General features: G+C 43.0%; 1 protein-coding gene across 1 annotated transcript in view; it reads left to right on the forward strand.

Annotated features, from left to right (window-relative positions):
- The window catches only part of fndc7rs1 (fibronectin type III domain containing 7, related sequence 1), a 71,085-nt gene that overhangs the window by 13,013 nt on the left and 43,384 nt on the right, over positions 1-14,688 (forward strand). The window contains exons 10-31 of the mRNA XM_087241276.1: positions 3,254-3,514; positions 3,640-3,903; positions 4,010-4,273; positions 4,393-4,653; positions 5,324-5,584; positions 5,735-5,998; positions 6,105-6,368; positions 6,493-6,753; positions 7,225-7,485; positions 7,641-7,904; positions 8,011-8,274; positions 8,397-8,657; positions 10,197-10,457; positions 10,612-10,875; positions 10,981-11,244; positions 11,369-11,629; positions 12,100-12,360; positions 12,511-12,774; positions 12,881-13,144; positions 13,264-13,524; positions 13,911-14,171; positions 14,323-14,586. Coding sequence (XP_087097402.1) covers positions 3,254-3,514; positions 3,640-3,903; positions 4,010-4,273; positions 4,393-4,653; positions 5,324-5,584; positions 5,735-5,998; positions 6,105-6,368; positions 6,493-6,753; positions 7,225-7,485; positions 7,641-7,904; positions 8,011-8,274; positions 8,397-8,657; positions 10,197-10,457; positions 10,612-10,875; positions 10,981-11,244; positions 11,369-11,629; positions 12,100-12,360; positions 12,511-12,774; positions 12,881-13,144; positions 13,264-13,524; positions 13,911-14,171; positions 14,323-14,586 — 5,775 coding nt within the window. The remainder of the gene's footprint in view (positions 1-3,253; positions 3,515-3,639; positions 3,904-4,009; positions 4,274-4,392; positions 4,654-5,323; positions 5,585-5,734; positions 5,999-6,104; positions 6,369-6,492; positions 6,754-7,224; positions 7,486-7,640; positions 7,905-8,010; positions 8,275-8,396; positions 8,658-10,196; positions 10,458-10,611; positions 10,876-10,980; positions 11,245-11,368; positions 11,630-12,099; positions 12,361-12,510; positions 12,775-12,880; positions 13,145-13,263; positions 13,525-13,910; positions 14,172-14,322; positions 14,587-14,688) is intronic.

Here is a 14,688-nt window from a genome sequence, read left to right on the forward strand (position 1 = left end):
TATATATATATACATATATATATATATACTTAAATGTAAAAGGGCATAAGGAAGGCAAATGCAGTGCCCAGCATAATTGAGTACACCAGGTAACAACCCATAGAGGTGAGGGGTCCTGGGCTAGATTAAAAAAACTGGGCCCACTAGTGTAAAAACAGTAAGAAGAAAGCATCAAAAACATATCATTTTAATATTTAAGTGTGTACACTTTTATTAACTGCAACATATTTAACCTATAATATATGTAAAATTATTTACTTAGATTTAAACAAATAAGTTTGCAAGTATTGTAAAGTATTGCAAATGAAAGTGCATGTAGGTTGCAAAAACCAACTGTACATAAAACAAACTAAATAAAATACAAATAAATAAAAAATAAATAGATGAAGAAGAACACACAGATTGGACACTTGTGCAATTTGGAGAGATATATGGAATCTGTGTAGGAATACGTACGTTGCGTTATTCTAGTTCACTCAATAACCGATCGCGGGCAGTGTTATGCAAAATAGAGCGTAGCGTTGCTGCTTATGTTTCTAAAAGAGGATTTACCAACCTATGTCACACCTGACGTCACATGGGTTCAACCGCACATAACGGTTACAAAAAAAGACCGGCTGCAATACCAAATATGTTGTGTTGTGCGGTAGGAGGCCAAAATCGATTAAATTTTACCATACACCAGACTGCTTTTAATCCCAACTGCAGATGTCTTATGCTAACAGCCATCAAAAGAGCTGAATAAAGTAAGGACCTAATTAAAAATGCTCCACTCTGCAGTTCTCATTCAGTTCTCAAGTTCAGGCTATGCTGAATCATACACATTACTCGTTTTTTGATTGCAGCAATGTTTATTTTTTTAGCAAAAACAGTTAAATAAGGTGAATTAAACTGTGAACATTGAATGCTTAGATTTAAATATAAAATATAAAATCACATACCCTGCCGTAAAGATGCAGTTCGCCGTCAGAATGCAGTTTGCTTGTTGATGATTACCCAGGCATTGTATAGTTCCATCTTCTTTTCTTGTCTTTGGCAAGGCAGAACCTCGGTTTTTAGCACTACATAGTTTTGAATCTCGTAATAATGGAATATTATTCCTTGCACATGACCACACAGAACAACATTGTTGGCATCCAAAGACTTGTAAGACCTTTAACTTCTCTCTTGTAAGATCACTTGGATTTTCAATGAGATTGTTGTATATTTGGGGCTGGATGCTTGGCCATTCGTCTCATCCAATATCCATTGGGAGGGTGCTATCATGAATGGACCTGTCAGATGAACGCCGCTCACTTTAACATTAATATTGCAGAATAACTGTGCTTATTACTGGGTGACAAGCTGTTATAATTCGCTGAAAGCATTATTTAAATAGTATATAAAATGTAATCAATTTAACTTATTTCTAAGACAACAACAAACTGTACCGCATCGGATGTTATTCCCTCACTGTAAATGCTAGTTTAATGCTAGTTTAAATGGTTTCTATCTGCAACCTCAATGGGCGTGCATCCTGAATGTTTACAAACCGGTAATTCGCCTATAATTTCTGCTTTTATTTATACTGTTGTTGTGTATTTATTATCTTTTTTAATTTATTTGTCATGTATGAATAATAGAGCTATTCTTTTAATGAAATGTGGATGTTATTTATTTTTCTCATCATCGATGTGAATTGTATCGCGTTTAATAGAGTTTGTGTACTGCGCATTGTGCATGATTTATAAGTATGCGCTCGTCCTCGCAAATGTCCACATTTACAGTAAATATACAACAGCAGTGTTCGTGGGCCCTTCAAGAAACGTGGGGCCCTAGACGACCACCTATATTGCCAATTGAACAGGCCGGCACTGAGTACACCTCTCCCAGATCTCTCTTTTAAATCAATATTTTCTATAGGATGCTTCAGAATAATATATTTGTGCACATACATTAGATGAGTTAGTATCAAAGCCAAAATTGGAACAAATCTAACAAAACAAAAAGATCACAATCCAAAACTTACACCCAAATTAATATATTGCGGAAAAATATTAAATTAATTTTACAGGAACAGGAAAAGTCAAAAGGAACATAAGAAATATATAAATTTAATGGATTGTTTTTTTTTTTTTTTTGCAATAACCCATTGAAATTTAAATTTATTATCGATCTATTCCTACAGATACTGACCAAACTCTTAATTTAATAATAATAGTAATAATTCCTTACATTTATATAGCGCTTTTCAGGGCACTCAAAGTGCTTTACACAATGGGGGGGATCTCCTCATCCACCACCAGTGTGCAGCATCCACCTGGATGACTTGATGGCATCCATTTTGCGCCAGACCGCACACCACACACTACACAGCAGCTGATTGGTGGTGAGGAGACAGAGTGATGAAGCCAGTTAGAATATTGGGATGGTTAGGAGGCCATGATGGACAGAGGCCAGTGGGCAGATTTGGCCAGGATGCCGGGGTTAAACCCCTACTCTTTTTCGAAGGACATCCTGGGATTTTTAATGACCACAGAGAGTCGGCACCTCGGTTTAACGTCTCATCCGAAAGACTTTGTGCAGTATAGAGTCCCCGTCACTATACTGGGGCATTAGGACCCACACAGACCACAGGCTGAGCGCCCCTTGCTGGCCTCAACCTAGCTTTCCCATGTGGTCTCCCATCCAGGTACTGACCGGGCGCAGCCCTGGTTAGCTTCAGTGGTTAGCTTCAGTTAAATGCACCTTAATTATTGACTGTATTCAATAGGAATTGGATAATATTCATTTTCAAGTCACATGTTCAAATAGTTGTGATTTTCATATATAGTGAAATATTTATCTGCCATGTTATTGTAATTTAGCGAAATTTAACATTCATATCAATGTGTAAAATAAACGTTAAAAAATGACAATAAATAAAGGTTTAACAATAATGTAAAATAAAAGGAGTAAAAAAAGAGTCAAGATATTTTAAATGTAAAAAAAAAACAAATGGTAAATAAACAAAACTAAGAATAGTGTTAAATAAAAAACAAATCAATTTATAAATAAAGAGGCGATGATTGAAATGTCCCAAGAAATCAAAGCAAGATCTACATAATACGTATGAATTTAGATTAGATAAACTAGATAATTACAATGTAAAAGGGGCGACTAAAATGTTATATTTTTATAAATCATTTTCTAACAATTTATTAACGAATCTGTCCAAAAATTAGATATAAACTAGGGCACAAACTAAGTAAGTCTCATCCATTCTCCTTTGTAGCCCCATGTGCTCCTGCTGGTGTGGGGGTCACTGCAGACTATGGAGCAAATTATACAACAGTCAGCTGGCAGACCCTTCAGTCGGGAGGTCTGTACACAGCAATACTACAGGATGAATATGGATCGTCAATAAACTGCAACACCAGCTTTAACAACTGCACATTACCAAAGCTGCTCTGCGGAGTCAACTACAACCTCTCAGTTACAATGAACGATGGTCACTGCAGGAGTCTGCCATCCACACCAATTCAAATACATTCAGGTAACTTTTATGTGTGCATGCACGCATTTTTACACTGTAACAACTCTTTGAAACTCGCTTTGTATGTACTCAAATGCAGCTTGTTGTGACCATCCATATCACAACAACATTAACATTTTTTGCAGCACCATGTCCCAACTCTGGCATTCAGGCCACGCTTGACTGTGGCAGCAACTCAGCACTCGTTTCTTGGACACCAGGCAACGGTGCACTCAGTTTCAACGTATCGCTGCAGTCTTTCCAGGATAGCCAGTTGCACAGCTGCTTCACCAGTGGCTCTTCATGCAACATCAGCTCACTGCAGTGCGGTCAACGCTACAGCATCAATGTTACAGGAAACGGCCTGGTCGGGTCATCCGTTTCCACATCCATGGCCACTGTAGACACAGGTATAAAAATAAAAAAAGAGCGCAAAAGACAGTGAGATTTGATGCAGGTTTGGTGATCTATTTATTGAATGCTGTGAATCACATAATTGATTCTTTTCTTTTTCAGCTCCATGTGCACCCACTCAAGTCAATGTGTCTCTAGCCCATGGATCTGACACAGCATCTGTTTCCTGGGCAGCATCCAGTGGCTTAGTTTCCTACTACGTTGTAACGGCAGAATATGATAATGGACGTCCGTTAACCTGCAACTCCAGCAGCACTTCCTGTAACATCAGTGGTCTGGCATGTAGTGAGGTGTACAATGTCTCGGTCACAGCTATGAGCGCAAACTGTACTGGGCAACGTAGTGAAGTGCGCCGCATCAACACTGGTAAGCAATTTCCTTACCATAAAACCTCGCTGTGTCAATCCCTTTGCATACTAAAGGTTTTAGTTATAGTTACCTGCAGAAAGACTATGGTCAGTCATTGTTTTCTCTCTTTTACCCAGCACTTTGTGCACCACAAAATGTGTCAGCCAATGTGAGCTGTAGCAGCAACATAGCAACAGTAACCTGGGGGAGGAGCCGCAGGGCAGACGTTTACTCTGTGACAGCCAGTAGTGCCAATGGTCTCTCGGTGAACTGCACTTCAGCCTCCACTTCCTGTGACCTGTTGGCTCTGACATGTGGACAATCCTACACCATCACAGTGAAGGCCGGAGGCAGCAACTGCAGCAGTGTACAGAGTACTCCTGTTCAGATCCAGACAGGTAATACTATTCGACATATCATAGACCACAAGATCTTGGAAATTAAGAATGAAGTTCAGTTTGTTAACATGATGAATGGTTTAAAAAAATGCAACCTTGCTGAAAAATCCTGGGAGATGACCAGCTAAAACCAGCTTGACCAGCCTAGCCAAGCTGGGAGTCCAGCCAAAACCAGCTATATCCAGCTTAAACCAGGCTGGTCAAGCTGGTTTTAGCTGGATTTGGCTGGTAATTTTTCAGCCTGACCAGCTAAGACCAGGCTGGAAATGGCTGGAAACCAGCCTGGAAGTGGCCAAAACCCCTTTAAAACCAGCCTGGTCGACCAGCTAAAACCAGCCAACCAGCCTAGGCTGGTTTAAGCTGGATTTTTCAGCAGGGAACTGTATCAGGCAGCAAAACAGTCTAAAATTCCTCTAGAGGTCACTGCATCACTGCTGCTATGTATAATGCTGATTCACACATCAAATATTTAACTTACTATAAAAGTGATAAACTCTGGGCAATTTCTTTCTCTAAATGACTATCAGTACTATTGCACTTCCCATGCATTCTACCAGTTGACCAGTCCTCCACTTCATCAAATTCCAATCATCTGGGTCCTTTACATCCCCTGTTCCTAGCTCTGTAGCAATGACATGCATTGAATTACACTTTGTTCTCTTGTCTTTAGCCCCATGCCCTCCACTGAATATCCAGTCCACAATGAACGTTGGCAACAAAACAGCGAGTGTGTCCTGGTCCCCTGGCAATGGAGCACTTTCCTTTTTAATGACAATGCAATGCTTTCCTGGACAGACGTATACGTGCATGACCAGTCAAACGACATGTGACATCACTAACATGACATGTGGGCAAGCGTGTCCAGTTCAAGTAGTGGCAGTTGGACCGTCGTGCAACAGCTCTGTGCAAACTGGACCACCAATCGCAACAGGTAAGCCAAAGAACTGATTAAATTAAATGCTTTTTATGAAATCCAACACTGTCCAAAAGCCTGTAGTCAGCAAGATTTGTTTTAAAGACACGCTAATACTTTTATCCACCAAGGGCACATTAGGTTAATCAATCTGTTTTCCTGTTGCAGCACCATGTCCTAACACTGACATTCAGGCCACGCTTGACTGTGGCAGCAACTCAGCACTCGTTTCTTGGACACCCGGCAACGATGCACTCAGTTTCAATGTATCGCTGCAGTCTTTCCAGGATAGCCAGTTGCACAGCTGCTTCACCAGTGGCTCTTCATGCAACATCAGCTCACTGCAGTGCGGTCAACGCTACAGCATCAATGTTACAGGAAACAGCCTGGTCGGGTCATCTGTTTCCACATCCATGTCCAGTGTCGACACAGGTATAAAAATCAAACGAGAACGCAAAAGGCAGTGAGATTGACTGCAGGTTTGGTGATCTATTTATTGAATGTTGTGCATCACATATTTGATTCTTTTCTTTTTCAGCTCCATGTGCACCCACTCAAGTCAATGTGTCTCTAGCCCGTGGATCTGACACAGCATCTGTTTCCTGGGCAGCATCCAGTGGCTTAGTTTCCTACTATACTGTAACAGCAGAATACGATAATGGACGTCCGTTAACCTGCAACTCCAGCAGCACTTCCTGTAACATCAGTGGTCTGGCATGTAGTGAGGTGTACAATGTGTCGGTCACAGCTATGAGTGCAAACTGCTCTGGGCAACGTAGTGAAGTGCGCCACATTAACACTGGTAAGCAATTTCCTCACTGTCTAACCTCAGTACATCGTATCCATCACTTTTCATAATGAAGGTTTTACTTCTGGTTACCTGCAGAAAGACTATGGTCAGCCATTGTTTTCTCTCTTTTACCCAGCACTTTGTGCACCACAAAATGTGTCAGCCAATGTGAGCTGTAGCAGCAACATAGCAACAGTAACCTGGGGGAGGAGCCGCAGGGCGGACGTTTACTCTGTGACAGCCAGTAGTGCCAATGGTGTCTCGATTAACTGCACTTCAGCCTCCACTTCCTGTGACCTGTTGGCTCTGACATGTGGACAATCCTACACCATCACAGTGAAGGCCGGAAGCAGCAACTGCAGCAGTGTGCAGAGTACTCCTGTTCAGATCCAGACAGGTAATAAATTTTGACATATCATAGACCACAAGATCTTGGGAAATAGGAATGGAGTTTGGTTTGTTAGCATGAAGACTGGTTAAAAAAAACATGCAAAAGTTTAAGGCAACAGAAGAGTCTAAAATTCCACTGGAGGTCACTGCATGAGTGCTCCTATGTATAATGCTGATTCACACATCAAGCCTTTAACTTGCAGTAAAAGTGAAAAACAATGACTGTCAGTACTAATGCACAACCAAGTGCTTAGCAGCCCTGTGAAATTTATTCACTCTTCTCAAGGCCAAGTGACACCGCACCAATAGATGCTGACAATCACCAGATAACAGCACATCACTTCTCATGCATTCTACCAGTTGACCAGTCCTCCTCTTCGTCATAGTCCTCTCCAAGCCTCTGGGTCCCATACATCCCCTGTTCCTAGCTCTGTAGCAATGACATGCTTTGAATTACACTTTGTTCTCTTGTCTTTAGCCCCATGCCCTCCACTGAATATCCAGTCCACAATGAACTTTGGCAACAAAACAGCGAGTGTGTCATGGACCCCTGGCAATGGAGCACTTTCCTTTTTAATGACAATGCAATGCTTTCCTGGACAGACGTATACGTGCATGACCAGTCAAACGACATGTGACATCACTAACATGACATGTGGGCAAGCGTGTCCAGTTCAGGTAGTAGCAGTTGGACCAACGTGCAACAGCTCTGTGCAAACTGGACCACCAATCGCAACAGGTAAGGCAAAGAGCTGATAAAATTAAATGCTTTTTTTATGAAGATATACAACACTGTCCAAAAGCCTGTAGTCAGCAAGATTTGTTTTAAAGACACGCTAATACTTTTATCCACCAAGGGCACATTAGCTTAACCAATTTGTTTTCATGTTGCAGCACCATGTCTCAACTCTGACATTCAGGCCACGCTTGACTGTGGCACCAACTCAGCACTCGTTTCTTGGACACCAGGCAATGGTGCACTCAGTTTCAATGTATCACTGCAGTCTTTCCAGGATAGCCAGTTGCACAGCTGCTTCACCAGTGGCTCTTCATGCAACATCAGCTCACTGCAGTGCGGTCAACGCTACAGCATCAATGTTACAGGAAACGGCCTGGTCGGGTCATCCATTTCCACATCCATGTCCACTGTAGACACAGGTATAAAAATCAAAGAAGAGCGCAAAAGGCAGTGAGATTGGATGCAGGTTTGGTGATCTATTTATTGAATGCTGTGCATCACATATTTGATTCTTTTCTTTATCAGCTCCATGTGCACCCACTCAAGTCAATGTGTCTCTAGCCCATGGATCTGACACAGCATCTGTTTCCTGGGCAGCATCCAGTGGCTTAGTTTCCTACTATGTAGTGACAGCAGAATATGATAATGGACGTCCGTTAACCTGCAACTCCAGCAGCACTTCCTGTAACATCAGTGGTCTGGCATGTAGTGAGGTGTACAATGTGTCGGTCACAGCTATGAGTGCGAACTGTACTGGGCAACGTAGTGAAGTGCGCCGCATTAACACTGGTAAGCAATTTCCTTACTGTCTAACCTCGCTGTGTCCATCCCTTAGCATACTGAAGGTTTTAGTTGTGGTTGCCTGCAGAAAGACTATGGTCAGCCATTGTTTTCTCTCTTTTTTTACCCAGCACTTTGTGCACCACAAAATGTGTCAGCCAATGTGAGCTGTAGCAGCAACATAGCAACAGTAACCTGGGGGAGGAGCCGCAGGGCGGACGTTTACTCTGTGACAGCCAGTAGTGCCAATGGTCTCTCGGTGAACTGCACTTCAGCCTCCACTTCCTGTGACCTGTTGGCTCTGACATGTGGACAATCCTACACCATCACAGTGAAGGCCGGCGGCAGCAACTGCAGCAGTGTGCAGAGTACTCTTGTTCAGATCCAGACAGGTAATAACATTCGACATATTATAGACCACAAGATCTTGGAAATTAAGAATAAAGTTGTTTGTTAACATGAAAGCTGATTTAAAAATCATGCAACTGTATCAGGCAGCAAATCGGTCTAAGGCTACGTTCACACTGCGAGGCTTAGTGCTCAAATCTGATCAGATTTTTTTGCATGGCTGTTCACATTGCTCCTATAAATGTGGCCAATATCAGATCTGCAGTATGAACAAATCATGGTCCTAAACTGACCTGCATGCGCAAAAGTGCATTACGGAGAACACATGTCTAATTATGCACACGCGTGTGCTGCATGAGTAAGCACGTTGTCAGATCATGCTTATATCATTATTACCCTTTTTACAGACAACCGTGGTGTATTTCATGAACTGTAAATGATTTTTCTGCTACTACTAAAGTGTATTTCGGCGTTTGAGAACTAAAATGTCTTCTGTGATAAAAAAAAAAAACACTGATCGTTTGTGATTAATGACAGCCGCGGTGGGTGGCGCTCTGATCACCGGTGTAGCGGACTCATCAAGGGTATATGAGCAGCCGCAGACTGAGCTGTGAATGCGGAGTTGTTTTATCTCCGTTTGTGGAGTTATTTAATTTAACTTTTGTTATAAACAGCAGACACGTGCAGAATGGGGGTTTGGGTGCTCGAGCACCTGCCCTTTTTACTCTCAGAGAGAAAGTTCTTCCTCCTTTGCACACAGATCACCTATCCACAACACCCACGACGCTCTTCAGCTTCGCGATCAACCTGTGCCTCAATCCTTAACCAGATTAGTTAACAAGCACCAGTTATGCCTTTAAAATCTTTTTCAACATGAACAACCAACTTTCTGTGGTACTGTAATCGCCCTGTGTACCATTCTACTGTGCTGCTGAGGGGTAGATGATATTTGCAGCACAGAATGATGACGCATGTCACTCGGAGATTATGAAAAAGTCACATGAAATCCGACATAACTGTTCACACCCTGGTCGCATTGTAGAACATCAGATCTGTGCCTGATTTAAGACTACATATGAAAGTGGCACAGATCTGACCTGAAAAGATCAGATTTCATGCGGTTTGGGCAGTTCACACTGTCATCACCTGAGTCACACGAGGGGGAAAAAATCTGATCCGTGCCTCATTTGCCTGCAGTGTGAACGTAGCCTAAAATTCCTCTGGAGGTCACTGCGTCACTACTCCTATGTATAATGCTGATTCCCACATTCAGTATTTACCTTTCTGTAAAAGTGATAAACTCTGGGCAATATCTTTCTCAAAATGACTGTCAGTAATAATGCACTACCAAGTGCTTAGCAGCCCTGTGAAATCTATTCACTCTTCTCAAGGCCATATGACACCACATCAATAGATGCTGACAATCACCAGATAACAGCACATCACTTCTCATGCATTCTACCAGTTGACCAGTCCTCCTCTTCGTCATAGTCCTCTCCCAGCCTCTGGGTCCCATACATCCCCTGTTCCTAGCTCTGTAGCAATGACATGCTTTGAATTACACTTTGTTCTCTTGTCTTTAGCCCCATGCCCTCCACTGAATATCCAGTCCACAATGAACGTTGGCAACAAAACAGCGAGTGTGTCCTGGTCCCCTGGCAATGGAGCACTTTCCTTTTTAATGACAATGCAATGCTTTCCTGGACAGACGTATACGTGCATGACCAGTCAAATGACATGTGACATCACTAACATGACATGTGGGCAAGTGTGTCCAGTTCAAGTAGTGGCAGTTGGACCGTCGTGCAACAGCTCTGTGCAAATTGGACCCCCAATCGCAACAGGTAAGCCAAAGAACTGATTAAATTAAATGCTGTTTTATAAAGATATCCAACACTGACCAAAAGCCTGTAGTCAGCAAGATTTGTTTTAAAGACACGCTAATACTTTTATCCACCAAGGGCACATTAGGTTAATCAATCTGTTTTCCTGTTGCAGCACCATGTCCTAACACTGACATTCAGGCCACGCTTGACTGTGGCACCAACTCAGCACTCGTTTCTTGGACACCAGGCAATGGTGCACTCAGTTTCAATGTATCGCTGCAGTCTTTCCAGGATAGCCAGTTGCACAGCTGCTTCACCAGTGGCTCTTCATGCAACATCAGCTCACTGCAGTGCGGTCAACGCTACAGCATCAATGTTACAGGAAACAGCCTGGTCGGGTCATCCGTTTCCACATCCATGTCCACTGTAGACACAGGTATGAAATTAAAGAAGAACGCAAAAGGAAAATCGATTGACTGCAGGTTTGGTGATCTATTTATTGAATGTTGTGCATCACATAATTGATTCTTTTCTTTTTCAGCTCCATGTGCACCCACTCAAGTCAACGTGTCTTTAGCCCATGGATCTGACACAGCATCTGTTTCCTGGGCAGCATCCAGTGGCTTAGCTTCCTACTATGTAGTGACAGCAGAATATGATAATGGATGTCCGTTAACCTGCAACTCCAGCAGCACTTCCTGTAACATTAGTGGTCTGGCATGTAGTGAGGTGTACAATGTGTCGGTCACAGCTATGAGTGCGAACTGCACTGGACAACGTAGTGAAGTGCGCCGCATCAACACTGGTAAGCAATTTCCTTACCGTCTAACCTCGCTCCATCGTATCCATCCCTTTGCATACTGAAGGTTTTAGTTGTGGTTACCTGCAGAAAGACTATGGTCAGCCATTGTTTTCTCTCTTTTACCCAGCACTTTGTGCACCACAAAATGTGTCAGCCAATGTGAGCTGTAGCAGCAACATAGCAACAGTAACCTGGGGCAGGAGCCGGAGGGCGGACGTTTACTCTGTGACAGCCAGTAGTGCAAATGGTCTCTCGATTAACTGCACTTCAGCCTCCACTTCCTGTGAACTTTTGGCTCTGACATGTGGACAATCCTACACCATCACAGTGAAGGCCGGAGGCAGCAACTGCAGCAGTGTGCAGAGTACTCCTGTTCAGATCCAGACAGGTAATAAAATTTGACATATCATAGACCACAAGATCTTGGGAAATAGGAATGGAGTTTGGTTTGTTAGCATGAAGACTGGTTAAAAAAAACATGCAAAAGTTTAAGGCAACAGAAGAGTCTAAATTCCACTGGAGGTCACTGCATGAGTGCTCCTATGTATAATGCTGATTCACACATCAAGCCTTTAACTTGCAGTAAAAGTGAAAAACAATGACTGTCAGTACTAATGCACAACCAAGTGCTTAGCAGCCCTGTGAAATTCATTCACTCTTCTCAAGGCCAAGTGACACCGCACCAATAGATGCTGACAATCACCAGATAACAGCACACCACTTCTCATGCATTCTACTAGTTGACCAGTCCTCCTCTTCGTCATAGTCCTCTCCAAGCCTCTGGGTCCCATACATCCCCTGTTCCTAGCTCTGTAGCAATGACATGCTTTGAATTACACTTTGTTCTCTTGTCTTTAGCCCCATGCCCTCCACTGAATATCCAGTCCACAATGAACTTTGGCAACAAAACAGCAAGTGTGTCCTGGTCCCCTGGCAATGGAGCACTTTCCTTTTTAATGACAATGCAATGCTTTCCTGGACAGACGTATACGTGCATGACCAGTCAAATGACATGTGACATCACTAACATGACATGTGGGCAAGCGTGTCCAGTTCAAGTAGTGGCAGTTGGACCATCATGCAACAGCTCTGTGCAAACTGGACCACCAATCGCAACAGGTAAGGCAAAGAAATGATTAAATTAAATGCTTTTTATGAAATCCAACACTGTCCAAAAGCCTGTAGTCAGCAAGATTTGTTTTAAAGACACGCTAATATTTTTATCCACCAAGGACACATTAGGTTAATTAATTTGTTTTTATGTTGCAGCACCATGTCTCAACTCTGACATTCAGGCCACGCTTGACTGTGGCAGCAACTCAGCACTCGTTTCTTGGACACCAGGCAACGGTGCACTCAGTTTCAATGTATCGCTGCAGTCTTTTCAGGATAGTCAATTGCACAACTGCTTCACCAGTGGCTCTTCATGCAACATCAGCTCACTGCAGTGCGGTCAACGCTACAGCATCAATGTTACAGGAAACGGCCTGGTCGGGTCATCCGTTTCCACATCCATGTCCACTGTAGACACAGGTATAAAAATCAAACAAGAACGCAAAAGGCAGAGAGATTGGATACAGGTTTGGTGATCTATTTATTGAATGTTGTGCATCACATAATTGATACTTTTCTTTTTCAGCTCCATGTGCACCCACTCAAGTCAATGTGTCTCTAGCCCATGGATCTGACACAGCATCTGTTTCCTGGGCAGCATCCAGTGGCTTAGTTTCCTACTACATTGTAACAGCAGAATATGATAATGGACGTCCGTTAACCTGCAACTCCAGCAGCACTTCCTGTAACATCAGTGGTCTGGCATGTAGTGAGGCGTACAATGTGTCGGTCACAGCTATGAGTGCGAACTGCACTGGACAACGTAGTGAAGTGCGCCGCATTAACACTGGTAAGCAATTTCCTTAACGTCTAACCTCGACGTGTCCATTCCTTTGCATACTAAAGGTTTTAGTTGTGGTTACCTGCAGAAAGACTATGGTCAGCCATTGTTTTCTCTCTTTTACCCAGCACTTTGTGCACCACAAAATGTGTCAGCCAATGTGAGCTGTAGCAACAACATAGCAACAGTAACCTGGGGGAGGAGCCGCAGGGCGGACGTTTACTCTGTGACAGCCAGTAGTGCCAATGGTCTCTCGGTGAACTGCACTTCAGTTTCCACTTCCTGTGACCTGTTGGCTCTGACATGTGGACAATCCTACACCATCACAGTGAAGGCCGGAGGCAGCAACTGCAGCAGTGTGCAGAGTACTCCTGTTCAGATCCAGACAGGTAATAAAATTTGACATATCATAGACCACAAGATCTTGGAAATTAAGAATGGAGTTCAGTTTGTTAACATGAAAGCTGATTTAAAAATCATGCAACTGATAAACTTAGGGCCATTTCTTTCTCAAAATGACTGTCAGTAATAATGCACTACAAAGTGCTTAGCAGCCCTGTGAAATCTATTCACTCTTCTCAAGGCCAATTGACACCGCACCAATAGATGCTGACAATCACCAGATAACAGCACATCACTTCTCATGCATTCTACTAGTTGACCAGTCCTCCTCTTCGTTATAGTCGTCTCCAAGCCTCTGGGTCCCATACATCCCCTGTTCCTAGCTCTGTAGCAATGACATGCTTTGATTTACACTTTGTTCTCTTGTCTTTAGCCCCATGCCCTCCACTGAATATCCAGTCCACAATGAACTTTGGCAACAAAACAGCGAGTGTGTCCTGGTCCCCTGGCAATGGAGCACTTTCCTTTTTAATGACAATGCAATGCTTTCCTGGACAGACGTATACGTGCATGACCAGTCAAATGACATGTGACATCACTAACATGACATGTGGGCAAGCGTGTCCAGTTCAAGTAGTGGCAGTTGGACTATCGTGCAACAGCTCTGTGCAAACTGGACCACCAATCGCAACAGGTAAGGCAAAGAACTGATTAAATTAAATGCTGTTTTTTGAAATCCAACACTGTCCAAAAGCCTGTAGTCAGCAAGATTTGTTTTAAAGACACGCTAATACTTTTATCCACCAAGGACACATTAGGTTAATCAATCTGTTTTCCTGTTGCAGCACCATGTCCTAACACTGACATTCAGTCCACGCTTGACTGTGGCAGCAACTCAGCACTTGTTTCTTGGACACCAGGCAACGGTGCACTCAGTTTCAATGTATCGCTCCAGTCTTTTCAGGATAGCCAGTTGCACAGCTGCTTCACCAGTGGCTCTTCATGCAACATCAGCTCACTGCAGTGCGGTCAACGCTACAGCATCAATGTTACAGGAAACAGCCTGGTCGGGTCATCTGTTTCCACATCCATGTCCAGTGTCGACACAGGTATAAAAATCAACAAGAACGCAAAAGGCAGAGAGATTGGATGCAGGTTTGGTGATCTATTTATTGAATGTTGTGCATCACATAATTGATTCTTTTCTTTTT

This window comes from Danio rerio, chromosome 2 (assembly GCF_052040795.2).
Source record: "Danio rerio strain M-AB ecotype USA chromosome 2, GRCz13ab, whole genome shotgun sequence".
In the NCBI taxonomy this organism is placed as follows: domain Eukaryota; kingdom Metazoa; phylum Chordata; class Actinopteri; order Cypriniformes; family Danionidae; genus Danio; species Danio rerio.